The 27,743-nt window shown below is 42.0% G+C and overlaps 1 protein-coding gene across 3 annotated transcripts; it reads right to left on the bottom strand.

Moving 5' to 3' along the window:
* Nucleotides 1-6,145: 6,145 nt before the first annotated feature.
* LOC112258821 (interleukin enhancer-binding factor 3 homolog) lies at nt 6,146-26,917 on the bottom strand. Of its 3 annotated transcripts, none has more exons than XM_024433428.2 (19): nt 26,820-26,917; nt 19,231-19,324; nt 18,479-18,699; nt 18,138-18,318; nt 17,733-17,880; nt 15,650-15,741; nt 13,139-13,234; nt 12,786-12,897; nt 12,576-12,673; nt 11,946-12,057; nt 11,750-11,863; nt 11,404-11,609; nt 11,097-11,267; nt 10,841-10,978; nt 10,204-10,344; nt 9,959-10,079; nt 9,056-9,106; nt 7,062-7,460; nt 6,146-6,969 (listed from the first exon to the last, which is right to left on the bottom strand). In XM_024433428.2, exons 2-19 carry the CDS (start codon nt 19,231-19,233, stop codon nt 6,839-6,841), a joined length of 2,535 nt encoding a protein of 844 aa, XP_024289196.1. In that variant the 5' UTR covers nt 19,234-19,324; nt 26,820-26,917; the 3' UTR covers nt 6,146-6,838. The 3 variants fall into 3 exon arrangements, with proteins under 3 accessions (XP_024289196.1, XP_024289197.1, XP_024289198.1); XM_024433429.2 differs by having other exon boundaries at nt 19,231-19,321; nt 26,820-26,912; XM_024433430.2 differs by lacking the exons at nt 6,146-6,969; nt 7,062-7,460 and adding an exon at nt 7,578-8,422.
* Between the last annotated feature and the right edge of the window lie 826 nt (nt 26,918-27,743).

A 27,743-nucleotide genomic window follows, 5' to 3' on the forward strand; every position in this document is an offset into this window, starting at 1 on the left:
TGTTCAGTGTATATTTGGCTCAATTGCCTGTAATACACCTATGCAGAAAGAAGGCTGTGCGTTCATCCCTCAAAGCAGTATATACAGTGCAGGTCCTGAGCCCTCTGGAGCAGGTTTTCATCAAAGCTCTCTATGTACATTGCTCCATTCATCTTTGCCTTGTTTCTGACTAATCTCCCAGTCCCTGCCGTTGAAAAACATCCCCATAGCATTATTCTGCCACCACCATGCTTCACCATAGGGATGGTGATGGTTTCCTCCAGACGTTACGCTTGGCATTCAGGCCAAATAGTTCAATCTTAGTTTCATCAGACCAGAGAATCTTTTTTCTCATGGTCAGAGTCTTTTAGGTGCCTTTTGGCAAACTGTCATGTTCCTTACTGTAAGGCAAACATCTAGCAAACTAAAGGTTCCAAATTAGAATCTTATCACAGAATAACTTTAGCATTTGAGCTACTTTGTAACTATTTAGCACATTAGCTAACCCTTCAACAATAGAAAACATTTGCGAACGCTGTTAGCTTGATGTTGATTGTGAACGTTTGCTAACATTAGCTAACAGTTTGAAAAGGTATTCTCACGGACTCATCTCCAAGCTCATCAAAAGCAACTGCTAGTAGGGGAAGTAGTGCTTCAATAAGATGGGGACCAAAATAAATTTGAAAAATCCACAATTGCTCTAGCTGCAGCAAGCACAGCTCCTCTTCTTGCTGCATCCATATCAGTTTTTTCAATAACTAACAGAAATGGAACATTCAACCAACTCTGCTGAAAACAAACAGTTAGCCGCGAGGGTTTGCAAACGGAAGCCTTGTTGAATACACCTCTAGTTTTCCATACCTACAGCTGAGAAGATCGTCCAAAACATGCTCAGGAAGCTAGAGCACCTGTTTGGCACTACTAAACTCCTGACTGACAAACTAAGCACAGGTGACACACACCTGCACAGACTTGCTGGTTCACTCAGACACTGAGGTGCAATGTGTCTCTCTTGCACATTCAGATATACAATGACACCCAAAAAAACAAAATCATAGACTTGCATGACTGGCAGCTCATTGATTGTGTTGTGAGCAAGCTAGATTTATTTTAAGGAGTCACAGTGTTGAAAACGATGGCCAACCTCTGTCTTGAACCAAGGCAGGTTTTAGAATTTGTAACTTCTGTCCATAAGAGACTGTTGGTACACTGGGGAAACAGACCAGTCCTTCAAGATAAGTTTTTAGTGAGTCCAGATATTGGTATTAACTATGAGTTTGTCTTCAAATACTTATTCTGCAGATTTGTAGGGTGGATCTACCCTGAAGCCAAGATCACAGACCAAAGCTTTTCACTCTGTAACAAGCTGTAGTTGAACACCTGCTTACCTTGGTTCTGGGCTTCGTGTCAAGAGCTCATATGAGCAGAGCATTTGTGAGATCTGACAAAACTGTATCACCAGATTCATTGCACAAATGACAAGAAGCCTGGCATGCTGTACGACGATTATACAAAGTTGTTTCACCCAGAAAATAGCCCAAAAATCGAGACCTTCATAGCAGACAGAACAGTGTTTGGTGGTGGCAGACATGATCACCCTGGCTCACCCTGACAGTCCAGCATTTTTTCCAAGCTTCCTCTGACTCCATCGAAAGACACCAAGACTGAGCAGGTCATTCCTGATGTGGCGATGGTACCAGAGCCAGTCTCCACTCCACCATCTGTAGGTACAAACACCTAGCTGGCATCCCACCATGGCTTCTCGAGACTGACAGTCAGTGCTGAAGCAGAAAGAGAGGGGCAGAGAGAGACATCCAGATCAGCTTAAATTGGGGTAAGCAGAGTATGCTGACCACAAATGGAAAGGCCTTTTGGTTAAGATGTAAATGGTATTAATCAAATCAAACATTTTGACATGTAATGCCATTGCTTTTCTGCTTTCAGTGGGCTGTGGCACAAATAAGTTCCACAGACAACTCTGATGAGGAATCAGTTGATAAACGGTGTCTTTCCTTTTTGTATCGATACACATTTGAACACTTCATCAAGTACCCGATACGTAGATTCATCCAATCTATTTGACACTTAATGTAATGTCATTTGTAGGAGTTGGTCGCAAACCAAAAAGCTGGATCATATGCTGCTGTCCCAGCGTTGTAAGGGCAATGAGCTGTAGTTATCCCAGTTTCTGATGAAACTGTCAGAGCATGACACTTCATCACAATTCACCGCGTTCACCTCATTCAGGCTACATCTGAACAGGGTTGGGGAGTAACGGATTATATGTAATCCTTTGTATGTAAGAGATTACAAAAAAACGGTAACTGTAATCCGTTACGTAACCAGCAAAAATATTAGAATCTGATTACAGATACTTTTTAAAAACTAGATGATTACATCGAGGATTACTTTTAAATTCAGAAAGGATGTTTGCGAAAAACAATCTTTGGCACTTCTGTTTTCTCAATGACATTTAAGTCCAATTTAAGTTTGTTTCACCTAAGCGAGTCTGACCACTAGTCAGAGAGGACTATGATGATACACCAAATGTGTTTAATGGATTGCGGGAAAAGAGCAGGAATTGGCTTTTGTAGGCTACAGTCCAAGCCATGTCTTCCAATGGTGTGACTGCTGTCGGCATCCAAAGATTATCAAATTTGAATGAACGCTTGGAGGTAAGGATAACAGCAGTGGTGTAGTCTAAGGGGATACAGATATCTACATAGCTCATTGATGTGAATCACACTGCTGCGCTCTCATTTATCTATTTGCGCCTTACGGATTGTGGTTGCTGTGGATGGGTGTTCACAAATTTAAGTGTATTTGAACCCAATAATGGTTGAATTCAAATGGTCAAGCTGCCTATCAATCATTGTTTTTGAAACCAGTGGACAGACAGTGCTCAAACTTGCCCACTTTTGATAGGCTTAAAAGGGTCTGTCTGTAGTTGCAACATGCATTTCTTTATATATATATATAAAATTTGGTTCACTCCAGACTTGACTGCCCTTGACCAGCACAAAAACATCCTGTGGCATACTGCATTAGCATCAAATAGCCCTGGTGATATGCAACTTTTCAGGGAAGTTAGGAACCAATATACACAAGCAGTTAGGAAAGCTAAGGCTAGCTTTTTCAAACAGAAATTCGCATCCTGTAGCACAAACTCAAAAAAGTTCTGGGACACTAAAGTCCATGGAGAATAAGAGCACCTCCTCCCAGCTGGCTGTTCCTACCCCGCTCAACTGCCCTGCACCCCCCACAGCAACTCGCTCAAGCCTCCCCCATTTCTCCTTCACCCAAATCGATATAGCTGATGTTCTGAAAGAGCTGCAAAATCTGGACCCCTACAAATCAGCCGGGCTAGACAATCTGGACCTTCTCTTTCTAAAATGATCTGCCGAAATTGTTGCAACCCCTATTACTAGCCTGTCCAAACTCTCTTTCGTATCGTCTGAGATCCCCAAAGATTGAAAAGCTGCCGTGGTCATCTCCCTCTTCAAAGGGGGAGACACTCTAGACCCTAACTGCTACAGACCTATATCTATGCCTTTGTAAGGTCTTCGGAAACAAAGTTAACAAACAGATCACCGACCATTTCAAATCCCACCGTACATTCTCTGCTATGCAATCTGGTTTCCGAGCTGGTCATGGGTGCACCTCAGCCATGCTCAAGGTCCTAAACGATATAATAACTGCCTTCGATAAAAGACAATACTGTGCAGCCGTATTCATCGACTTGGCCAAGGCTTTCGACTCTGTCAATCACCACATTCTTATCAGTAGACTCAACAGCCTTGGTTTCTCAAATGACTGCCTCGCCTGGTTCACCAACTACTTCTCTGATAAAGGTCAGTGTGTCAAATCTGAGGGCCTGTTGTCCGGACCTCTGACAGTCTCTATGGGTGTGCCACAGGGTTCAATTCTCGGAACGACTCTTTTCTTTGCATATATCAATGATGTCGCTCTTGCTGCTGGTGATAATCTGATCCACCTCTACGCAGACGACATTCGGTATACTTCTGGCACTTCTTTGGACACTGTCTTAACAAACCTCCAGACAAGCGTCAATGCCATACAGCACTCCTTCCCTGGCCTCCAACTGCTCTTAAATGCAAGTAAAACTAAATGCATGCTCTTCAACCGATCGCTGCCCGCACCTGCCCGCCCGTCCAGCATCACTACTCTGGACGGTTCTGACCTAGAATATGTGGACAACTACAATACCTAGGTGTCTGGTTAGACTGTAAACTCTCCTTCCAGACCCACATTAAACATCTCCATTCCAAAATTAAATCTAGAATCGTCTTCCTATTTCGCAACAAAGCATACTTCACTCATGCTGCCAAACATACCCTCGTAAAACTGACTATCCTACCGATCCTCGACTTCGGCGATGTCATTTACAAAATAGCCTTGAACACTCTACTCACAGTGCCATCCGTTTTGTCACCAAAGCCCCACATACTACCCACCACTGCGACCTGTACGCTCTCGTTGGCTGGCCCTCGCTTCATACTCATCGCCAAACCCACTCGCTTCAGGTCATCAACAAATCTTTGCTAGGTAAAGCCCCGCCTTATCTCAGTTCACTAGTCACCATAGCAACACGCGCTCCTGCAGGTATATTTCACTGGTCACCCCCAAAGCCAATTCCTACTTTGGCCGCCTTTCCTTCCAGTTCTCTGCTGCCAATGACTGGAACGAACTGCAAAAATCACTGAAGCTGGAGACTCATATCTCCCTCACTAAGCACCAGCTGCCAGAGCAGCTCACAGATCATTGTACCTGTACATAGCCAATCTGTAAATAGCCCATCCAACTACCTCATCCCCATATTGTATTTATTTTGCTCCTTTGCACCCCATTATCTCTACTTGCACATTCATCTTCTGCACATCTATCATTCCAGTGTTTAATTGCTATATCAGAATTACCTTGCCACTATGGCCTATTTTATTGTCTTATCTCCCTTATCTTACCTCATTTGCACACTGTATATACTTTTTCTACTGTATTTATATCATTGATTCTTGAATATAACTAAAGCTTCATGAGCCTAGTTCAACTGTCACACTCCATGAGAAACCAAAATATGTGCTTGTTTTTCTCCAGTTTGTAAACATTGTAAATCTGAACACAGTATAGCCTCACATGGTTAAAACAATAATTTTGGTATCATGGATGGTCAGTCCTTGCATCAATAGCGGTCTATTAATCTCAGTGGTTACATTTCTCCAGGCCCATCCCTCAGCTTTTTACCAAAACAGAGGCGGCGTCCGTATTGTTTTTATCTGTGGATTTGCCCTTTAAACAGCTGCATATTATCAAGATAGTGTCACCAACAAAAAGGTAAACAATAGGCATATAGCAAATGGCATTCATTTTTCACATGTAAATAGCACTTTTCAGTAGTGATCAATGCATGCCATTCCATGAGCTCACCATTTATTTTTCAACTCAAATCAATGAGCCCAAACAAAATCATAAACAGAGTAGGCCTGGCTAATAAATCCTTAGTTTTGGGTTATGCTCCGGTAAAACAATTTGGCTAATTTATACTTCCATATTTCCAAGTCCTATTCTTGAAGATCAAGGGGTATGACCTTTATTAGAATAACTGGAATTCTGACTTTGGTTTTTAATGTAAGGATATAATCCTATTATGTAGTAGAAAGCAGTGGGTTAGATTAGAAGCATACATAGCCAACCCATAAAGTACAATTTAACATCCATATGGCCAGCTATGTAAATGTAAACTAACATTGATTTACGCTACAATAGATGTGGTTCAATTGGGAACATACATTTGTCTTCCAATACCTTTTATGGGGAAAGGAATCTAAATACTGAATGTAAATCAGAATAAATTAGAGTTTGGGTAATCCAAAAATTGTTACGGATTACAATTTGACAGCTAACTAATTTTGCTGTAGCTAGCAAGGTTTGACAAATACCTTGAGGAAAAATTTATTGACAGATGTAGTTGTCCCACCTAGTCATTTTAAGATGAATGTAGTAAATCACTCTGGATTGGAGAGTCTCCAAAAGGACAAATGTAACATTTCATTGCACAATATTGACTTCAAAATGTATTTTCTGATATCTGGGAGGTAAGGTTAGTAGAGAGCCTCTTTCATGAAGTGAAATGCTTGGTCGACACAAGTTGCTTTCCTCCAAAATAAGTCCTTTATTGATACAAACACCACTTTCTTATACACGGTTCTGAGAAAAAATAAAATCATCCCAACCACCAAATCTACTTTGACCAGAAATGTAATTGACATTTAAAAATGTCTTCCTAGTCATTTCCAAAATTATTTGTTGGAGTTAAAACTACAGAAATACGTCAACTAAAACATTGAAAATAAATGTCTAAAATTACAAGCAAATACGTCAACAAGCAAGCAGTTCTCCAGGCCCATTGTATTGTAAAATGAACATTTAAACAAATCCTCAGCCAAAAACAACTAGTGGTCAACATAGTTAACTGTTTGTGTATTGACAGAAATAAAATCATAGCTGGGGTAAAAAAAGAAAAAAAAGTGGTGTGTCATTCCCTCTTTTTGGGTGGTAGTGGTGGTGATATGGGGGAGGGGAAATTGGTGGAGTGCATACAAATAAAATACAAGCTTGAACACTGACCAAACTGATGAAAGACCATTTGATACAGCCGTGGGGAGCTGCCAACTAATAAGTCCAGTTTATTACTTTAAATTTAAAAAAATAAATGCACGTAGACATGGAAAAACCATGGATCACAGAACAGCCACCATCGCTTCTTTGGAGAACGCTTGTGACAGGGTTGTGGGGTGGTACTGTGGGGCTCAGTTGGGGGTATGCAGAGGGCGGATTCAGTCTATCTGTACTGGTAGTTCACGGTGGGGTCTCCCCTGCCGTATCCTACTGGGTTGTGGTATGGCGCTGGATTTGCACCATAGCTCTGGTTGGCTCCTGCCTGTACGTTGTAATTTGACTGATTTCCGTAACCTATGGAAGAGGAAGTTGATTAATGAAGCTGTTTTATCAAGAGTTTAGGTTACGTTGAACTTGTGATTCCCTGTGCCGAAAATCCATCTTACCATCGTAACTGTAGTCTTGGCTGGCAACAGTGCTGCCCGTCACCTGGCTGGGGTAGGCAGTGCTGTAAGGATAAACTCCTGCTCCTGCCTGGTTTTGATTGAAGGTCTTATTGCCTTGCCCATAGCCCTGGCCATACTGGTTATAGGCACTCTGGCCAGTGGTGGTCTGGTAGGCCCCTTGGGCCCCCCCACCAACGCCTGGCGGTCCAGGGAAGGTAGACTTGACCTCCTTTTTGACAGGGGCTTTGGGAGCTGGAGATGGGGTGGAGTAGCCCCCATCATTCTGGTAGTATGAACCATAGGTTCCTGTAGCTGTCACGCCTGTAGTGCTGGCTGCAGCGACTTCAGTAACGGTGCCAGCAGCCGCAGCTCCACCATTTGCTCCACTATTGTAATAATCTAAAAGAAAGAGGCATGAAATTAAGAGGGGGTTTTGTAGAGTTCTACTGCTGTCACACCCATGCTTGTGAAGATTAATACATTGCATTTTCAAGAAAGTGAAGCTTTTCACTAAAATTGTAGTACCACATTATTGTATGGGATATCACATTTATTTTTTAAAAACATACAAGACTATTTTTACTTCACAATCATAATGCAGAATGTCAAAATCAGTCTTGTGCAAGTATCAACAACGCTGTGGTTCTTTCATGCCTAAAGGTGCCTCACGTGTGAAGTAAATGAGGGGCATTGTGAACGTTATCATTTTCAAAGTAAGACTAGCATGTAACCACCATCATGCATCAATAGCCACAATTGAGCAATTCTGACATTTTAATAAAAAACTGCAAATATTCAAAGCAGCTTCATGTTCTCATAACAAGATGCTAAATAAAATAAAAACATTGACAATGAGGTGATTGATAATACATTTTCAGACAAAATGAAATAAGACCGTTCACATCATAAGAAATAACTTTTTGTGTGTAGACATTCAAGACAGATGGCCACAATGGGATCAATCTCCCCAGTCTGACCCACTCCAATGTGCATGTCATCACAGTGGGCCATTAGCCAACCATAATGCTCTGGTCTCAATTCCACTAAGGAAGGCAGTCTATTGGGAAAGTGTGCCTGTGGCTTTTGGCATATCCAGGTGTCCAGGTACGTCCCAGGGTTGGCAGAGGGTATGGAAGGTGACCAAAGGCAACAAGCACTCACTGGCCTCCCATCTCTCTAGGCGTTGGGACATGAGTCGTAGCGGTTAAGCAAAGGGAGTTTTTTCCCAGGGGAGTGATTGGAGTTCATGTTGCAGGAACACTATAGTTTGCTCCTCTCTCTACATTTTGTTTTGATTTAAAAGATTGGGATGATCTATGTCGCAAACTCGTGGTAGCCATAGCAGTCTGAGACAAAGTCACCTAAAGAATGAGACAGAGCAGAGAAGGAAAAATTGAATTAGATTGGTTTGTTTTTTTGCCATAAAAAGTGGCATGTGTCAATGACTTGGTCAAATTGTTTTCAAAACTGCTTTTTTTGTTTGTTGGGACTTTTAGATTTCTCTGCTCCTGTCACGCTCAAGAAGGTGTTTCCTCAGAACAGGCTGCTGGTATGGGGGGTTGTCAAAGTGATATAGATTGAGTCCTGTGGCTTAACAAAGCAGAGAAATGTAAAATCATAATCGAACCAGGAATAAGAGCACTCAAGTTCCTTCTTTGGTAGGTTGTTTAGATGACATTCAATGGCATACTCTCCAAAACAAAAATATACTTTGATTATAGATTTTTAAATAACATTTCCAGATCTTGTATTGTTGGAGACGTATGTCTCCAAAAGGCCAGATGTATACCACTAACTCTCCAACAAGATGGCTGAGCATGTTGTGCTCTGATCAAACCACACTGAACTTCTGCTTATCTTACAAGGCGAGTAGAGTGAGAAACCCTCTTGTAGTGTCCTCATGATAAAGGTGGACATATAAAATGAAAACCAGACTGAGTCGCAAGACTATTCCAGGGATTGGAAGATGAGGATAAGGGAAAATCAATACTCACTATAGCCGCCAGAGTTTCCATTGTTCCCATATCCATAACTTCCATAGCCACCTGAAGAGTTAAGCAAACCAACCATTACATTTCTCAGCTGACGTGAGATGTTGCCCACCATTTAATGTTGAAAAACAGTATTTACAGCATAAAGTCAATTCAGGGACAGAATACACAATAATTACATGTAGTGCCTTCAGAAAGTACTCATACGCCATGACTTACTCCACATTTTAATGTATTAGAGCCCGAATGAAAAATATTTGTTTTTCTGACCTGACAGTCTACACACAATCACCCATAATGACAAAGGAAAAACATGTTCATGTACAGGCTTCCTTTTAAATGTCAATTAGGTTAGTGTTGTGGAGTAACTACAAAGTTGACCCATCCTCAGTTACTCCTATCACAGCCATTAAACTCTACCCATTTTAAAGTTACCATTGGCCTTGGTGAAATCCCTGAGCGGTTTCCCTCCTCTCTGGCAACTGAGTTGGGAAGAAACCCTGTATCTTTGTAGTGACTGGGTGTATTGATACACCATCCAAAGTGTAATTAACAACTTCACCATGCTCAGAGATATTCAGTGTCTACGTAAAAAAAAAAAAAAATCAATCTACCAATAAGTGCCCTTCTTTACGAGTCATTGGAAAACCTCCCTGGTCTTTGTGGTTGAAACGGTTTGAAATTCACTGCTATACTTAGGAACCTAACAAATAATTGCTTGTGCGGGGCGGGGTACAGAGATGGGGTAGTAATTATTTTTCTTCTTTTTACATTAGGGCAATGTGTGTTGGCCAGTGACAAAATACATTTAATACATTTTAAATTCAGGCTGTAACAAAACATGGAGAAAGTAAAGGGGTGTGAATACTTTGAGGGCACTGTAGGTAGCATATAGCTCTGTTTTACCTTGACCATAGCTGCCACCATTATTGAACCCTCGGCCCCTCCCCCTGCCACGCCCTCTACCTCTGCCCCTGGGAGTGGCTGCCGGGTCACCAGTCGGGTCACCCATCATGCCAAACCCATGCTGTTGGAGCAAACACGAGAGGACTAAATTGACAGACAGGTCAGCAGCAACCATAATTACTCAGTTAATATATTTTACAAACAATAGCAAGCACATATATACAGTAAGGCAGAGGGAATCTTACCATTGGGAGTTTCTTCTTCTTGGCTGCCTCAGTCACAGAGCCCTCTGGGAAGAGTTTGTCCAGGGCTGCCAAGGCTGCATAGGCCTTGGCCACCTTCTTATTGGAGCCAGTCCCTTGGAACTTCTGTTCGTCTATCTCCACCTGGAACAGAAGGAAAGACAGGTCAATACATAGACTCAGGCAAGAACAGGGTAAAGCATGGGACCAAGAATGTGTCAAAGCCAAGCTCATGTTATTGTTAATGTTTAAAAAGGTCAAGTTAACTTTATTTGAACAAAATTTGAGATTTAAATTGTATGTTGCTATACAAGTGTCCAGACACTGTTTTGAGAAATGTACCTCACCAATATACTTCCTTGTTGCTCGTTCTACAGTATGGGAGCCACAGATAAACAAAACTCCAAAAACACCCAAATGCAATGTTAGAAACGACAAAGCTCTCAGTATAGTGATGCAGGGGTAAATTCTCAAAACCAAGAAAAAAGAAAACACCTAAAATGTACATGAAATTGAGATTTGGTGCAAATAAAGTAAACTCCTCCAATCATTGAACCAGCTGGATATCTACTGTTTGATTCTAAAAGACATCAGTCTGGTTGCAGGGTGGATGGGCACTTATTCCACTCGAGACACTAACCTCCATGACGAAGCGTTTGTCGTGGCTGCCTCCGGTCTCTGAGATGAGCTCATACTTGAGGCCGCGCCGCTTCTCGTTTAGCTCCATCACAGGGTTCTTCCCATGTTTGGTCAGGATTGGTCCCTGTTGACGAGCACTCTAAGACAAAGAAAAACAGACATTTCTCTGTAAACAAGACCAATACAACAAAACTGGAGTCAAAACCGAGCCTAGTGTCCAAAAACATTGTTTTGAGTTCTACTCCGAGGACCCATACCTCTGCACCGTCTGTGGCCTCCACGCTGTCCGCCCCTGTGGCTGCGGTGTCCATTGCGATGGGAGTGATGCAGGGTTTCACCTCCTCCACAATGGCCGTTGCCACCTCAGTCTTCACTGGCTCAGCAGTCTTCAGCTCCACACCTGTGGGGAGGCCCATATCCTGGAGGACCTATGATTGGGCCAGGCAAAAGATTGGAAAGGAAAATATGTGAAGCGCAGCAGACAATAGTTACAATCTTCTGATTTCACGACAACACACCAAACGCTTAGAACATCTACACCATTTACCCCATACACCCACTCACCTTGACAGCAACGTGAAGCTTGGCAGTGCGTTTGGATGGGCCCGAGGCTTCAAAGCTCTTGCCGTCCACTTCCACAGCCATGGTGAAGACTGGTACGTGCACCGGGCCAGTTTGGGAGAGGAGTTTATACTGCAGGCCAGGCTTCAGCTGGTTCAGCCTCATCAGAGCATTCATGGCCTGGGGAGGCTCCGACTTCTCATCTGGGGCTAGTGAAGATTAGGATTAAAAACACTGCCACTTAATAAATTGTTTTGGTCCAGCCAAGGGGGAAATTAAAAAGAGTAGCCGAATTTGCATGACAACACTGAAGAACTGTGAAGAACAGGAAGAACTAAGCAACACCTACATTTCTTTTGCAGCTTCTTTTTTTTCTTGTTTGGACTTTTGTCCTCCCCTCCTTCCTCCTCCTCGATAGGCCTCTTCATTGGTGGGGCGTAGGTTGTACTGGGGGGGATTTGTACTGCAACAAAAACACAGGGACTGCTGAGCCTTTCCAAAATATGGACACTAAGTTGTATGCACACATCTGCAGCCTGGCTTACCTGTATAGTCAATGGGGGTCTCGCTCCTGGGTTTCCGGGGCATTTTGGAAGGAAGGGGGTCCATCCCTAGCACTTTGTGAAGCTGTCCGAAGGCAGACAGCCTTAAGGCATGCTGAAAACAGATGAACATGTGGTGATTTTTTCCATTCACTACAGCCACCATAATCACACCCTGTCATTGGTGTAGAAAACACACAATTTATCCCCCCTTTCTCCCCAATTTTGTGGTATCCAAATTGGTAGTTAATCTTGTCTCATTGCTGCAACTCCCGGACGGACTCGTCCTCCGAAACGCGACCCAACCAAGCTGCACTGCTTCTTGACACAATGCCTGCTTAACCCGGAAGCAGTGCAGCAATGTGTCGGAGGAAACACAGCACACCTGGAAATGTGCACGTGCACGCCCGGTCTGCCACAGGAGTCGCTAAAGCGTGATGGGACAAGGACATCCCTGCCGGCCAAACCCTCCCCTAACCCGGACGACGCTGGGCCAATTGTGCGCAGCTGGGTCTCCCGGTCGCAGAGCCTGGACGCGAACCAGGATCTCTAGGGGTACAGTTAGCAACTGCGATGCAGTGCCTTAGACCACTGCCCCTCTCGGTAGGCCCTGTGGGTGTAGATGTGACTCACCTGGGCACTCTGTGTGAGGTCCTCCCTCTGCTGGAGGTCCAGGTGGCCAATAGCATCTGTCAGCTCCTTCTCACATGGATCACAGATTCCAGCACCATCTAAAAACCAACAGGCAAATTATGACATCTTTTGGCTTGCGATGTGGAATTACTACTATATTAATTAAGCAGAGGTGGGAGGACATGTCCTCTCCACTCTGAGAATACTCACCAGCCATGAGGATTCCAGAAGCCAGACACTCCAAAACTCTTCGCAGAGCCTCTCCTGCCCCCATTGGCCGGTTCCCTGTGCCAATTGCCTTCTCACACAGCAGCTCTATTGGCTAGCAGGGGTGAAGGGAAGAAATGTTCATGTTTGTATTTTGTCCAGATGTTTGGCAAATTGGATAAAAAGGCTGTAAATAAGAAATTGTTGCAGTTTGATGTACTAAGCCCCTTAAATAAATTAACATCTTACACATCAAACCTGATCACTGTAATTAGAATGACATTTCTCAAACCAAATGTCAGGAGTCAGGGGGCGTTCGACAAACCAGCTGGCAGAAAATGCTGCTGGTGACTCACCCATCCATGCAGTGGGGCCCAAGTGGGGACGCGGGAACACAGGTCCCTCAGGATGCGGATGACGATGACGCAGGACCTCAGCCCGTTGGCCCTGGCCTGGAGACACAAGCAGGGAGGGGGAGGAGGGAGAGGGAGCCTTAGTCAAACAAGAACTCACAAAAACACGAAGCAGCAGCTACATCAAAAAGCCACACAGACGAACGGCTCTGCTTTGTCATTATTGTGGTACAGTATGGGAAAAGTGCAGCATGAATGTGATATTTGTTCTTCTGCAGATGTGGTTATTGAATTTAATAGACAACTCCATTTGTGTGACGTAAAAAGCAGATTTGATCAGTGGTGCTGTAATAGGTATGACAGGGTGGTGATTGTTGAGTAATTGTGCTTCTTGCAGCTCCGTATCAAATGTGTCAACTTGTGATTCTGTTAAATGATTAGAGGGAGAAGGGGAGTCAATGTAAAGCCAAATGCTGACATAGAAAAATGTAGGACAATGGCAGTATTTATAATGTGCTTAGTTTAATGAGTGGTGATACCTTACAGTAGCTCTAAAGGTTATTGTATGGGGTATATACCAGGGGCCTCATTTATAACCATCGCGTGAATTTAACAGTAAATATTTGCACCATTTCTGAAAAGACTACGCACGGACAAAAATGGCTTTATATAAACTTTGCACATGTCAAACATATGCATTTTCCCCATTAGAAATCAGACCAGTCATAAAAATGTAAACAAGTGTGCGCGTTAACGAGCAGGATAAGTCCACCTGAGAAACACCCATATTTCACATTTTATGGTGACAATAATGCCCTTATTTGCTGTAGACTAGAATTGGAAATAGGCAAAGACAGTATCTAAATAGCAATAGCGAACTTGATCGGATGTCGTGTGTTGGCAGAATGTTTTCTTTTGCAGTATCTGAATGACAAAATCAATTGCAAATTGTTGTGGACCTGTAAACAGATCGTTGAATGCAATAATGTTTTGCATTGACTTTCTCCCCACAAACCTAAATATGTAGCAATGTCCACAAGTTCTGAAACGATACCTACTCTAATTAAAAAAATAATGACCGTAGGCCTACACATTTCAGTAGATCAACTGTCTGCTCATCTGTTAAATTCTCCTGTTGGATGCAGACTAAAAACATGACATTATAAATAGCACATCTAATTGGCCCAATTAAATTAGATGTGACATGGTAATTTGTTATATGGCTACTTCAGGAATATGAACTCAACCATGGGCAGAAATGTTGAGGAATGTATTATGCAATGGTTATGTTGTATGTATTTTGCTTCTAAATTAAATGTCTGAATACTGTAATGTCAAAGTTCTCCAGTAGACATAGGCCTAGCCTACAAACGTCAATGAAAAGGTGATCAGTCTGTTCTACTGTTAAACAGCATTTTGGAATGGATCACACAGCAAAATACTTGAAATAGCTTATTTACTACTGTGTCTTAAGTCAAATGAAATGAGCTTATGGGAAGAATGGTAGCCTATAGTAACTTGTAGGCCTATAGACCATTTCGCAAGTAGCTTAAAATCACAAGTCAGAAAAGGTTAAGAATTTACTCTGCAATGATCATGTAAGTGAAATAGGATTTTATTTTAGAATGCAAAGAAAATAAAAAAGATTTTGCTCTTCTCGCTAATGGCAGATTTTGGCATTATTCGTGCGTGAGTAAGAGTCATATTCCCTATTAGCACAAGGCTACCACTTTCACCTTGCAATGTAATACTTCAACCACTAGAAACTGTGCTTATGCATGGTCTGAAGTTTGTGGGAGGAGAGTATTTTTAATTATTGCCAAGTTTGGTGCACACATGTTTTGGGTCATTTTGTCATAAGCAACGTTTATAAATGAGGCCCCAGAAGACGGAATAGTGTATGTACATTTTCTAACTAAGGTGCAATATTCCTTTTTTGTGGCACACAGAAAGCTGAAACAGCCAGAGCATGGGGGATTGGAGCCTACACTCTACAAGAACAGGCTGCAGAGATGGAGCGCTTACAGTTAAGAGCGAGAGATGACAGTTCACTATGATGACTAAGAATCAACGTAGTCCACAATGAGGAATCAACCTCAACACAATATGATAGTACAGAAAAGGGTTGTCAATTGATAGATTGATAATATTTGAGAAATATTGCACCCGAGTGTAGCAAGTTAGTTCCACATCTCTGATCAAAATTAAGCAGTGGTTTAAGACAACGGTTGCTTTGAGGGGATTGTTGAACGTCCTTTCTAAAAGCAGCATTGAACATTTTCAATGACACTGCAATCAAACCTGTTAAGTCAGCAGAGCATCTCTACAAGGTAATGACAAAGGTTTCCTTGGAAACGCTATAAAACCACAGAGTAAGAAGTCTACTACAGGTGATAGATACACTTCGAAAGGACATTTAAAAATAAAAACAGAAAAAACGACCAAAGAAAGAAACTGCGTCAAATGTAGAAAAAAACTGAACTACTTTAAGACAAATAAAGACAAGATGCAAACCTGGAACCACTTGGCGTGGCGAAGAGACGCCAAGGCAGTAAGGCATTTCTGCCTGTCCAGAACATCCGGTGGATCGTTGACTGATAGCGTTTCTATTGGCGGGTGGAATAAGAAGACAAGGTACAGTTTGACCAAGGGGGGTTCTGTCACACGGCCAGGGGGAGTAGGCAGCTTTCCCAAACCACAGGCAGGACAGGGAAGGGGAGGGGGGACCCCCCCCCCACCTGGAGAACTTGATGGTCTGAACCTCTCAGTGAAACTGCAATTACACTAAAGATATATAACTTCAACCCACTTCAGAAACTGCTGTTAAGTGGGTGATTTCTTAAGATCACTCCAAGTAGGCCTATATGGAGAAAAATGTGTATGGATGTAAGATTACAGTGGGAGTGAATTATCAAAAGGGAAGTTGTCTCCATTATGTTAACTCAATGTCAACTCGTATGCCTCAGTCCAGTTATGAAGTCTGAGTGCTTTGCTATAACAATGAGAGGTAGAGCCCCTCCCCTTCACCCCTATACTGGGTGTACTGCTTAGCCCCTTCCGAGACAGAGAGCGTCCAGTTGGTCAAAGGTCCAGCGTCCCTAAAAATTGACAAACTAGAAGGCTTGACAGAGAGAATCAGATGCACAAAATTATCAAAACAAGTCCACACTGCAGCAAAACTGATGGCCTTCAAGAGCCAAACCGGGCTTCAATGTTGACACAGTTATAGATAAGGCTAGGTTGATGTCTGGTGGGTACATCCAACTTCTTGTTCAGAACGTCTGAGGGAACATGGGCCGCCACCGACTAGTACCCTTTCTGATAATATACAGTGCCCTCTGTAATTGGGAAAGTGAAGAATTTTGTCTTCTTTTGACTCTATACTCCAAACATTTGGATTTGAAATCCAACATTGACTACGAGGTTAAAGAGCAGACCATCAGCTTGTCTTTGAGGGTATCTATACCGGGTGAACCGTATAGAAATTACAGCACTTTTAGTACAAATTCATTTGTGTATAAAAGTAGTTCAAAGTTTAGTACTTGGTCCCATACTCCTAGCACGCAATGACTACATAAAGCTTGTGACTCGACATTTGTTGGATGCATTTTCTGTTAGTTTTGGTTGGGTTTCAGATTATTTTGTGCTCAATAGAAATTTATGGTAAATAATGTCATTTCAGAGGAAACTTTATTATAAATAAGAATACATTTCTAAACACTTCCACATTAATATGGATGCTACCATAATTATGGATAATCCTGAATGAATAGTGAATGATGAGAGAAAGTTAAAAGCACAAATATATCCCCAAGATATGCAAACCCCACCCAATTACATTAACAGGGGAGGTTAGTATTTTGGAGTGGTATGACATGTGCATCTAACTTCCTCAAATAATTAGAGCCAAAATACATTTTAAAAAAATGCTTCACTGTGCCAATAATTACAGAGGGCACTGTAGGTATTTCTTGTATTTATTATTGAATTTATGACTCCCTCTGCTTCGGACACACCCCCATGGATTGGATTTACAAAGACTGATCACAGTTGTCCCCTGATTTTGACTGTGACTGGGAGAAGTGACATTCAGCCATGCAGAGTCAAAGAGCCCCTGGCGTTATCTATAACCCGTGTCCTCCCTGCTGATGAACATTAGTCAATAGCCCACTGCTGGGTCTAGTAACCAGAACACTTGACAACACTTTGCAACTCATTTTTGCTGCAATGCAAACTGTTCAGTGTTCAGTATAAAACATGCAAACAAAGTGGTGTTTGTTTTTTTTGTTATTCTCAGTAAGCCTTCATATAGTTAATGTCTGGACTCCATAGGGAATAGAAAACCCTTTTCAGTCAGTAACTAGCCTTTCTATACTGTGTATTGGGCCATCAAAAATGTACATCACATTACATGGAACTACGAGAGTCTAAAGAGCTATAAACATAGCACGGTTTCATTACATGACAGTTCCCACATATCCCCTAGCTCCATTGAAGGCCCAATAAACAATATCTGTCTAGACTGGCTGCCTGCCTGTTTAGTCTCCCTGCCTAAGGGGGCGCTAGTGAACCATCTGCCCCTGTTATGGCAGCCTACCTCCGGCAGCCTGTTTCTCCACCTCCTCGCGGACCAGGGGGGACGTCATGTTGATAGTCAGGGTCAGGGGAGGCTCCTTGGTGCTCTTGATTACGATGGTGGCTTCACGGATGACCTGAGTGACCTCATACTTGTCCTCTGTGATGGTCTGCCAGGTAGAACAGGAGGAATTGTTAATACAATAGCCATGTAGTGGCTATCCCACCAAGGAGTCAAGGTCATGTACCCCCAAGCATTAAAAAAACCTATTTGCTACTGAATTCAGTTGTGACCAGTCCTCTCAAATGAATGCATCACCCCACAACTGAAATGATGCAGGAGAGTATATTCTCGAAAGAACAAATTCAACTTCAAAGCCAACTGAATATGAAGACACAGAAAACACTAGAGGGTGAATGGACTCACCTTGAGTTGCACAGCCAGGTTATCTGCCACGTTCTTCAGCAGGGTGATGGTGGGTTTGTCCTTACACAGAAGGACCAGCTCCAGGTCCAGGTCCCCCTTCAGCAGCAAGCCCTTGGCCACCAGGCCCACCCTCATCACCCCACGCAGGGACCGTGTGGCCTGTTCCGACAACTTGGGCTCACTGGCAGAGGAGACATGGGTACCCAGGTCAATTACCTTTGAAATTCAAAGCGATGCTGCCTTCACCAACACTCCAGCCTTGATGGTGCAAAACGTATTTCTACGCAACTGACATTTTCTACCCCATGCACCATTTTGAATACAATTTTCCACTTACTTACCTTTCTTTATCGGAATCGGTTCCGTCTGGTGCAGACTTGACCACCTTTTCCTGCTCGTCCAGCCAGTCAGAGACAGCCTTGAGGGCGCGCTCCGTGTGGGACACCATGTTCTGCACACCCTCCAGCTCCTCCTGTGTGGGGTACACAGCGGAGTGCTTGGCCATCACGTGGCGGTCATCGTTCATGAAGATACGCATGGAGCGGTGGCGCAGGGGAGGAGGCTGGACCGGAATAGAGGAGTTATTTTAAGGAATTGACTTCAGCAGGTCACAATTGTAGTCAGTAAGTGGCTTTGATAGGAAGAAACAGTCATATTGTGATAACCTTCACCCCACTGTAATCCTCAAAATACAGTAATTTTACTTAGTCAGCTTTCACTGTCCTTACATAATCATCCATGGACTACTGCTGGGTGAGATTCATGTACAATTAGAGGAGTGCAATCAAATGCAAGCAGGAGCATGTGTTTGAAATGCCCAGGGCAGTTTTGACTGGCAGCAACCTGAATTACCCTTACAATGGACATTTGATGGAATCATTTTTTTTTAGGTCTACTTGCATGCCGTGTCCTTGTTAACTTACAAATAATCTTCTCAATCAATTATGTCAGACAAATACAGTTGATTGCTTGCAGAGGCAAATTATTATAGTGGTGAGGCTAGTAAAATTAAAGTGCTCCATGTTCACTACCAAGTAGAAAGTGTTTACACAAAATAGCCTTCCTAAAAATGAGTGTATAAGAAAAGCGGTACCATAGTTGCTTTAGAGTCTTCGATCCTGTGTATATGGCAGTGATACAAGAACAGGTCCTTCCTGAGAGAACACCAACACTGCTGCTTGGTTCTGCTGAGAACAAAAAGGGACATGCTTAAAATGAGCAAAGCAATAAAAGGATGCCAGATTCCCCTAGAGTAGAAGATAACGTTTTTATTTTAGCAAAGAAAATGACATTTAAGGGTAACAGAACATGGGGATTTCTCTGAACAGACCTAAGGATGCACCTCCCTAAAGTGAAGGGTGGCTTTGCATGACAAGGGAAATTCCATGCTAAAGGAATTACACAAACTCCAATTATTCACTTTAAAATGTATACCAAACAAACCATTGATTTCTAAGTTTAACAAACCAACAACTATGCACATTGACTGCTTTAAACAATTTACACAGGAGTTTCAGATACCACGGAATTACCCATAGGCTAAGTGTGCTGAAACAGCAGTAACAAGGGTGTTCCTACTGTAGCCTGTTGCAAACCTGGGTTGTGTTCAGTAGGCACGGAATGGGGGAGGGGAAAAATAGGACTCAATGAGCATCGTTATTGGACAAGGTTGCGCTAAAATGTTTCTCCTGTTTTGAGCCTCCCTGTATAAAACCCAGCGCCAAAGGTGGTGTGATATCACCATTGTTGATTTAAAAAATGGGCAGTGCCATCATTGTAGGCCTACAGATGAGCAGGACACCGGTCGCATTCTTCCTCCAAAATAAAAGACGGGAGAAGTTGGACCAGGGCTGAAGCAGTGCCAGGACAACTGTAGCACAATCCTTGGGGGCACCATCAGCATCTACTTTCAAAACACTGATTCAATCAGTTTGATTATGAATCAGTCCTGCAGGAGCAGATGCCAGATATGTTAGTGACTAAAATGTAGCTCTACCAAGGAAGATCAATTGGGCTACTGCCCCTGTATACCAGTATGACTCCGAGAGCAATAATGACCTAAAAAACATGGTTCTTCAGTTAGCCGCGAGTTTGAAATTAACATTTCAGAGCCAGTGTACATTTCGGAAAGATGAGGTAAAGGGTATCAGTTACCAGACAGACCTGCAGTACATGCACAGTCCTAAAGCCAAAATGTATTTAACACATGAGCGCACTGCAGTTAAAATCTACAAACGGTTCATTGCAGTTGACATCAGTTAGAAACTGGCAGTACCCCACGTCTTGAGTCGCTCAGTTCTGACAGTAAACCTGGCTGAGAAGTCATTCAAGGTACACAACCAAACTGATAATTTCTATCATGTGTCAAATCCCTCTATTCAGGAAACTAGCATTGTAATGGTGGCTATATGTGAATGCTTCCATACAGTACAGTCGTTACGTTACAATTTTTCAACATGCCCAATTCACCAAAGTCTTCTCTAAACCCATCGCTACCTGCGGAAGAAACATTTGAATTTAGAAAATGTGCCGATTTTAAATTACATACATTCTTGCTCAGAGGTATAACAATGTATATGCCGCAATCTTAAGAGTATTTTTGTCTCACATTGTTCAAGACGGGTGGGTGTCCAAAGTTCTGCACGTCGTGAGCAAAGCAGAAATAAAGCGTCACTTTGAATGACACTAACCTGTTTTTCTCAATGAGAGAAGACAAAGATACTCTTACATGGTGGCGTATACATTGTTGGATTATCTCATGGAGCAACCATGGATTTAAAGGAGCATTCTCCAAATTTAAACGTTCCACCTACAACTAGCGATGGAAGTAGACAGAGGTCAACCGATTATTTGGAATGGCCAATTTCAAGTTTTCATAACAATCGGAAATCTGTATTTTTGGACACCGGTTTTGCTGATTTTTTTTATTACACATTTATTTAACTAGGCAAGTCAGTTTAGAACACATTCTTATTTTCAATGACAGCCTAGGAACGGTGGGTTAACTGCCTGTTCAGGGGCAGAACGACAGATTTTCACCGTGTCAGCTCGGGGAACCAATCTTGCAACCTTACAGTTAACTTGTCCAACGCATTAACGACCTGCCTCTCTCGTTGCACTCCAAGGAAACTGCCTGTTACACGAATGCAGTAAGCCAAGGTAAGTTGCTAGCTAGTTAAACTTATAAAAAACAATCAATCAATCATAATCACTAGTTAACTACACATGGTTGATGATATTATCTAGCGTGTCCTGCGTTGCATATAATCTGACTGAGCATACAGGTATCTAAGTATCTGACTGAGCGGTGGTAGGCAGAAGCAGGCGCGTAAACATTCATCCAAACAGCACTTGTGTTTTGCCAGCAGCTCTTCGTTGTGCATCAAGCATTGCACCGTTTATGACTTCAAGCCTATCAACTCCAGAGATGAGGCAGGTGTAACCGAAGTGAAATGGCTAGCAAGTTAGCGTGCGCTAATAGCGTTTCAAACGTCACTCGCTCTGAGCCTTGGAGTAGTTGTTCCCCTTGCTCTGCATGGGTAACGCTGCTTCGGGGGAGGCTGTTGTCGTTGTGGTCCTGGTTCGAGCCCAGGGAGGAGCGAGGAGAGGGACGGAAGCTACGGTTACACTGGCAATACTAAAGTGCCTATAAGAACATCCAATAGGCAAAGGTAAATGAAATACAAATGGTATAGAGGGAAATAGTCCTATAATAACTACAACCCAAAACTTCTTACCTGGGAATATTAAAGACTCATGTTAAAAGGAACCACCAGCTGTCATATGTTCTCATGTTCTGCGCAAGGAACTTAAACCATAGCACATTGCACTTTTACTTTCTTCTCCAATACTTTGTTTTTGCATTATTTAAACCAAATTGAACACGTGTCATTATTTATTTGAGGCTAAATAGATTTTATTGATGTATTATATTAAGTTAAAATAAGTTCATTCACTATTGTTGTAATTGTCATTACAAATAAATAAAATTGACCGATTAAATTGGCATCGGCTTTTTTGGTCACCCAATAATCGGTATCGCCGTTGAAAAAAAATCATAATCGGTCGACCTCTAGTAGACGACAACAATACTGAGAAGTGACTGGTTTAGATTTCTCCCTGACCAAAATGGCTGCCATTACCGGTACTTTCTGTCACTTTGAAGGTTTATGACATAGATACTATTACATTACTAGAGGGGCTATGGCAGAAAGAGACTGGCATCCAGGCCCGATAGCTAGCTAACTGCATGACTAGCTGTGAAAAAAACATTGCCGTGGCTCTACCAACCCAGGGCCTAGCCAAGTACCATAACTTCATGAGGATGGAAAACAAGCCACGCCTTTGTGTTTTTTAAAAAGATCAGAATCAAAACAATATTCACACAAAAAGGGTGTTGATTGTTTTCCATCATCCCCCGATTCAGCATGTACCCTTTTCATGGCACGCTATCTATTGATGCAGTCAAATGAATAAGGACTTAAAACCTCTTAAAGATTGTGTCTTTTTTTTCAACATTTTGTTAAAAATCGCGCAAAATTTCAACGTCCTGCTACTCATGCCAGGAGTATAGTACATGCATATGATTAGTATGTGTGGATAGAAAACACGTATGTGTGTGACTATAACAGAACGTTTGGAGCAGGCAAAAGCCCAAGGAAAACTGTTCAAAATGTTTTTTTAAATCCTTCCGCCAGTTGCCTGTATTGTCTATGGCAAGGGAAAATAGATAACGACCAGTTTACAATGCCTACAGCTTCCACACGATGTCGCCAGTACTGTCATTCGCTTTGAAGTTAATCCTTGGTGAGATGAGAAATAGGCACTTCCTGTTATCGAGTACACAGCTGGAAGTTGAGAAAATGGAGCATCATTTCAAGAATTGCTGCTATTGAATACAGATCGCCCCGTGATCAATTTGATCGATTATTAACGTTTACTAATACCTAAAGTTGGTTTACAAAAGTAGTTTGAAGTGTTTTGTCAAAGTTTATCGGCAACTTTTTTAATTAAAAAAAAATGACATTGCATTTTGCAAAGCTGCTTTTTCCTGGATCAGACGGGCTTCATAAATGGACATTTTGGGTATACATGGACGGATTTAATCCAAAAAAAAGACCCAATTGTGATGTTTATGGGACATATAGGAGTGCCAACAAAGAAGCTCGTCAAAGGTAATGAATGTTTTATATTTTATTTCTGCGTTTTGTGTAGCGCCGGCTACACTAATTCCTTTGTTTACGTCTTTTTCCGGGTATTGCGGGGGGGTGCATGCTATCAGATAATAGCTTCTCATGCTTTCGCCGAAATGCATTTTAAAAATCTGACGTTAGCTAGATTCACAACGAGTGTAGCTTTAATTGAGTACCCTGCATGTGTGTTTTAATGAAAGTTTGAGTTTTAGCGAGTACTATTAGCATTTGGCGTTGCGCATTTCCATTTCCTGTTGGCTAGGTGAGACGCAGACATCTCACCTTGCCCTAAGAGGTTACTTTTCCAAGCACTAATATTTATTTTCAATGACCATCAATTTGTAATAGTTTCTATTATGCAATCATTCCTCATCGCCACCAGATAGCGGTGTATCGCCACAACCTCATGAAAAAAACAGCCGACTATTCATCACTACCTTGCAAGTTCTACTGTGTTGTTTCACTACATACATGGTGGTAAGTGAGTACTGATGTAACTTGAGTAGTGATGAGCAGGGTTTGACATGCCAATTTACTCCACAATTCCAGCTTAATGACTATTATATTATTATTGGGCATCTACTTAATAGCTAAGGAAAAGTGTCTTGCTTCTGACTGGCTGCTTTAGTGTCGCTATTTGGAATGGCTGTGTGAGGAAAACGGCATGTGAACGTCAGGAGCCTGTGAATGAGGCGATTGGCAACAAAGGTCTGGAGGTTGTTGCAGAGGAAAATGTCACAATGTTGAACTGCCGCCAGCGCAGGATGCAGCGCTTTGTCTTTCCCCCTTCATATAGCTCTTCATGACTGATTCACGAATGCTCGCAATATCAGTCTGATGTATTTGTTGCACTTTACACAGTGTGGGTTGGTTGGGTCCAGTGATGTGGATATAAAAACAAACAAAAAAGTGGGTAATATATAATGACCAAAAATATAAAAATGCAATATGTAAATCGTGGGTCCCATGTTTCATGAGCTGAAATAAGACAGCAAAAAAAATTCTGCTATGCACAATAGGCAGGATTAGATCTAAATCTGCCTGCCATTTCATAAACATATGAGCATTTTCTGTTCTCTTAATTTAATTAAAGTACTTTTACGAGTACCAACCTGAGGAAACATCTGATTTCGAAGGTATTCCAGTAGTTTTTCAGACTAACAAATTCAAGTACTTTAAGGCACCTTGTGCTTGGTTAACTTCTTGGTGACAGGGGGGGCAGTATAGAGTAGCTTGGATGAAGGTGACCAGAGTAAACTGCCTGCTACTCTGTCCCAGATGCTAATATATGCATATTATTAGTAGTATTGGATAGAAAACACTGAAGTTTCTAAAACTGTTTGAATGATGTCTGCGAGTATAACAGAACTCAGAGAACCGGAGAAAAATCCAACCAGGAAGTGGGAAATCTGAGGTTTGTAGATTTTCAACTCTTTGCCATTCCAATATATAGTGTAAATGGGGTCATATTGTTCTTAAGGCTTCCACTAGATGTCAACAGTCTTTAGAACTTTGTTTGAGGCTTCTACTGTGAAGTGGTGGCGAATGAGAGGGGATTGAGCCAGGTGTCTGGCAGAGTGCCACAGGGTCTGACGCATGGTCACGAGAGAGTTAGCTCTTGTTCAATTGCTTTTCTACAGACATAAGAATTCTCCAGTTGGAACAGTATTGAACATTTATGATAAAAAACATCCCAAAGATTGATTCTATACTTGGTTTGACAAGTTTCTACGAGCTGTAACGGAACTTTTTGTCCGACTGGATCTGAACGCGCGTTTGGATTTGTTTACCAAGCGCCCTAACAAAAGAAGCTATTTGGACATAAATAAATGAACTTTATTGAACAAATCAAACATTTGTGGAACTGGGATTCCTGGGAGTGCATTCTGATGAAGATCAATGGTAAGTGAATATTTATAATGCCATTTCTGACTAATGTTGACTACACAATGTGGCGGATATCTTATTGGCTGCTTTGTGGTCTGAACGCTGTACTCAGATTATTGCATGGTTTGCTTTTTCAGCAAAGCTTTTAAAAAATCTGACAGTGGTTGCATTAAGGAGAAGTACCTCTACTTCCATGTATAATACTTGTATTTTCATGAGTATTTCTGTATATTGAAAAATCACTGCATGTTTTAGAACTGAATGTACCGCGTCAATGTGAAATGAGATTTGATATGAATATGCACTTCATCAAACAAAACATACATGCTGATTATTTTTCTCTATTTGGGCTTTTTGTGACTACTCTTTGGCTGGAAAAATGGCTGTGTTTTTCTGTGAGTTGGTGGTGACCTAACATAATCGTTTGTGGAGTTTACGCTGTAAAACATTTTTTAAATCAGACAGGCTGGATTCACGAGAATTGGATCTTTAAAATTGTGTAAAATACTTGTATGCTTGAGGAATTTTAATTATGAGATTGTTGTTTTGAATTTGGCACCCTGCACTTTCACTGGCTGAAGGTGAGGTGGGACACTATCGTCCCACATATCCCAGAGAGGTTAAACACACCTCAATCCTGGGATGATAACTGGTTGTACACCAAATTGTCCCAACTGTTACACGAAGAAGACTGAATGACTGCTTGGTTTTAAGTAAACGGATGTTTGTCTTCATGCTAGTTAGCAGTAGCCATTATGGAATGGCATGTCACTTGAACGACAAAGGAGCCAATTGGCTCACACTGATATTCCAAAATGGCTGCTGTGGTTTATGCTTCCTGAGGAGGAAAAGGACAGTTTTCCTGAAAAACTACCAGTTGATCAATGTGACAATTCAGCATATAGAGCAATATTTGGCGCGGGCTCTGTGGTGTCTTTATCTACACAGGAACGCTGTCTGACCCTAGTTAGTGTTGCTGTAAGCAAGTGGGTAGGATCTGCTGGCTAAGAGAATCCTCCCAGACGCCATTTTAATTTCAAGCCTTAATTCAGTGCGCCAGCCTGGAACATGCCCCCTGCACTAGTCACACCACGATTAGACTGCTAACAATGTGGGTATATATAGAGATAGTTAAATAAAATGCCATATGTGATCGCCATGATATTGTGATAACATTTTATGAGCGTCACGTTAGCTAGCGTGGCTAGCCCAAGATGGTCGTGTCCTCGCATTGTAGCCAACGTTGACTAGCCATAGCTATATAGGCAATCATACATATCGATGGACAAAATCCTGCATTTGCTTTCTATTCCTATCCGCGTAAATTATTGTTTTTCTCCATAATATAACGTTAGGTAGCTAGCATGGTGCCTTACGACGTGCTGCCTTGCTTGTGGTTCGAGCTGAGAGCGTTCTGAACAAAGAGGGCTGCTGCTAGGCTAACGTTAGCTTGCGAGACGTAATTCGAACAACGGCAAATGAGTGTCACCGGTAATATAGTTGCTTAATTCATGTTCATAGGGACGGTGGTAATCATTTAATCAATCTGAATATAATGTGCATCGTTGTAAAACCTCCAAATAAAACATCCTTCTAGACTTACCAATTCAGCGACGCTTCGCTCCAACTCTCCTCGCTGAGGAGCAGAAATGACTACACACACACCTGAACAGCACTTTCTGAAAGCTAATTGGGCGAAAGTAGCATGTGACCAAAGAAGTAGCCAATCCCGTTTCACCTTTCGATGTCTAGTCTGAAACGTAAAGTACTAGCTAGCTAGTTCACGAGTCAATACCGTATTGTGGGATAATCACCAGCCAATTTCCCAAAATTACATAGCTACTATAAATCATTATTTAATTATTAACTCTATATACCATGCCCTGTTTATCCAGGATATAACGTAGTTATAATTTGATATCTGGGGATTCCATTAAAGTATGTGACCAAACACACACATTTCAGACAGAAGATGTGGTGTATTTAAACAATAAGGCCCGAGGAGGTGTGGTATATGGCCAATATACCAAGGCTAAGGGCTGTGTCAGGCACTCCGCGATGAGTCGTAGTAAGATCAGCCCTTAGCTGTGGTATATTGGCCATATATCAAACCCCAGAGGTACCTTATTGCTATTATAAACTGGTTACCAACGTAATTGGAGCAGTAAAAATAAATGTTTTGTCATGGTATACGGTCTGATATACAACGGCTGTCAGCCAATCAGCATTCAGGGCTCGAACCACCTAGTTTAAAATACCTGTTAAAAATATGAGGCAATGTTTATATAACCACCTTTCAAACGGCCCTCTTATTTACCACCTTCTTGCAGGGCCCTTTATACATATCAGTGGGTAATTGGCAAATTTGGAGGGGAAGGGGGGGTTTAAACCATGGGGACTGTTAGCATTTCAAATAAAAGAGGTGTTAAAAAAATCGAAGTGTTAATGAATTTCCCTGCACAAGAGCAGCAAATCATTCACTCAGACCCAGGGTCTGTGAAAATGCAGGAGTCATGACAAGATTTTT

Source organism: Oncorhynchus tshawytscha, linkage group LG09 (assembly GCF_018296145.1).
Source record: "Oncorhynchus tshawytscha isolate Ot180627B linkage group LG09, Otsh_v2.0, whole genome shotgun sequence".
Classification (NCBI taxonomy): Eukaryota; Metazoa; Chordata; class Actinopteri; order Salmoniformes; family Salmonidae; genus Oncorhynchus; species Oncorhynchus tshawytscha.

Bases quoted from the DNA above. Each gene is read 5' to 3' on its own strand.
- LOC112258821 (XM_024433428.2), bottom strand. The intron at 11,864-11,945 runs GTAAGCCAGGCT...TTTTTGTTGCAG, and splicing joins GACCCCCATTGACTATACAG to TACAAATCCCCCCCAGTACA. The intron at 11,610-11,749 runs GTAGGTGTTGCT...AATCTTCACTAG, and splicing joins AAAGAAGCTGCAAAAGAAAT to CCCCAGATGAGAAGTCGGAG.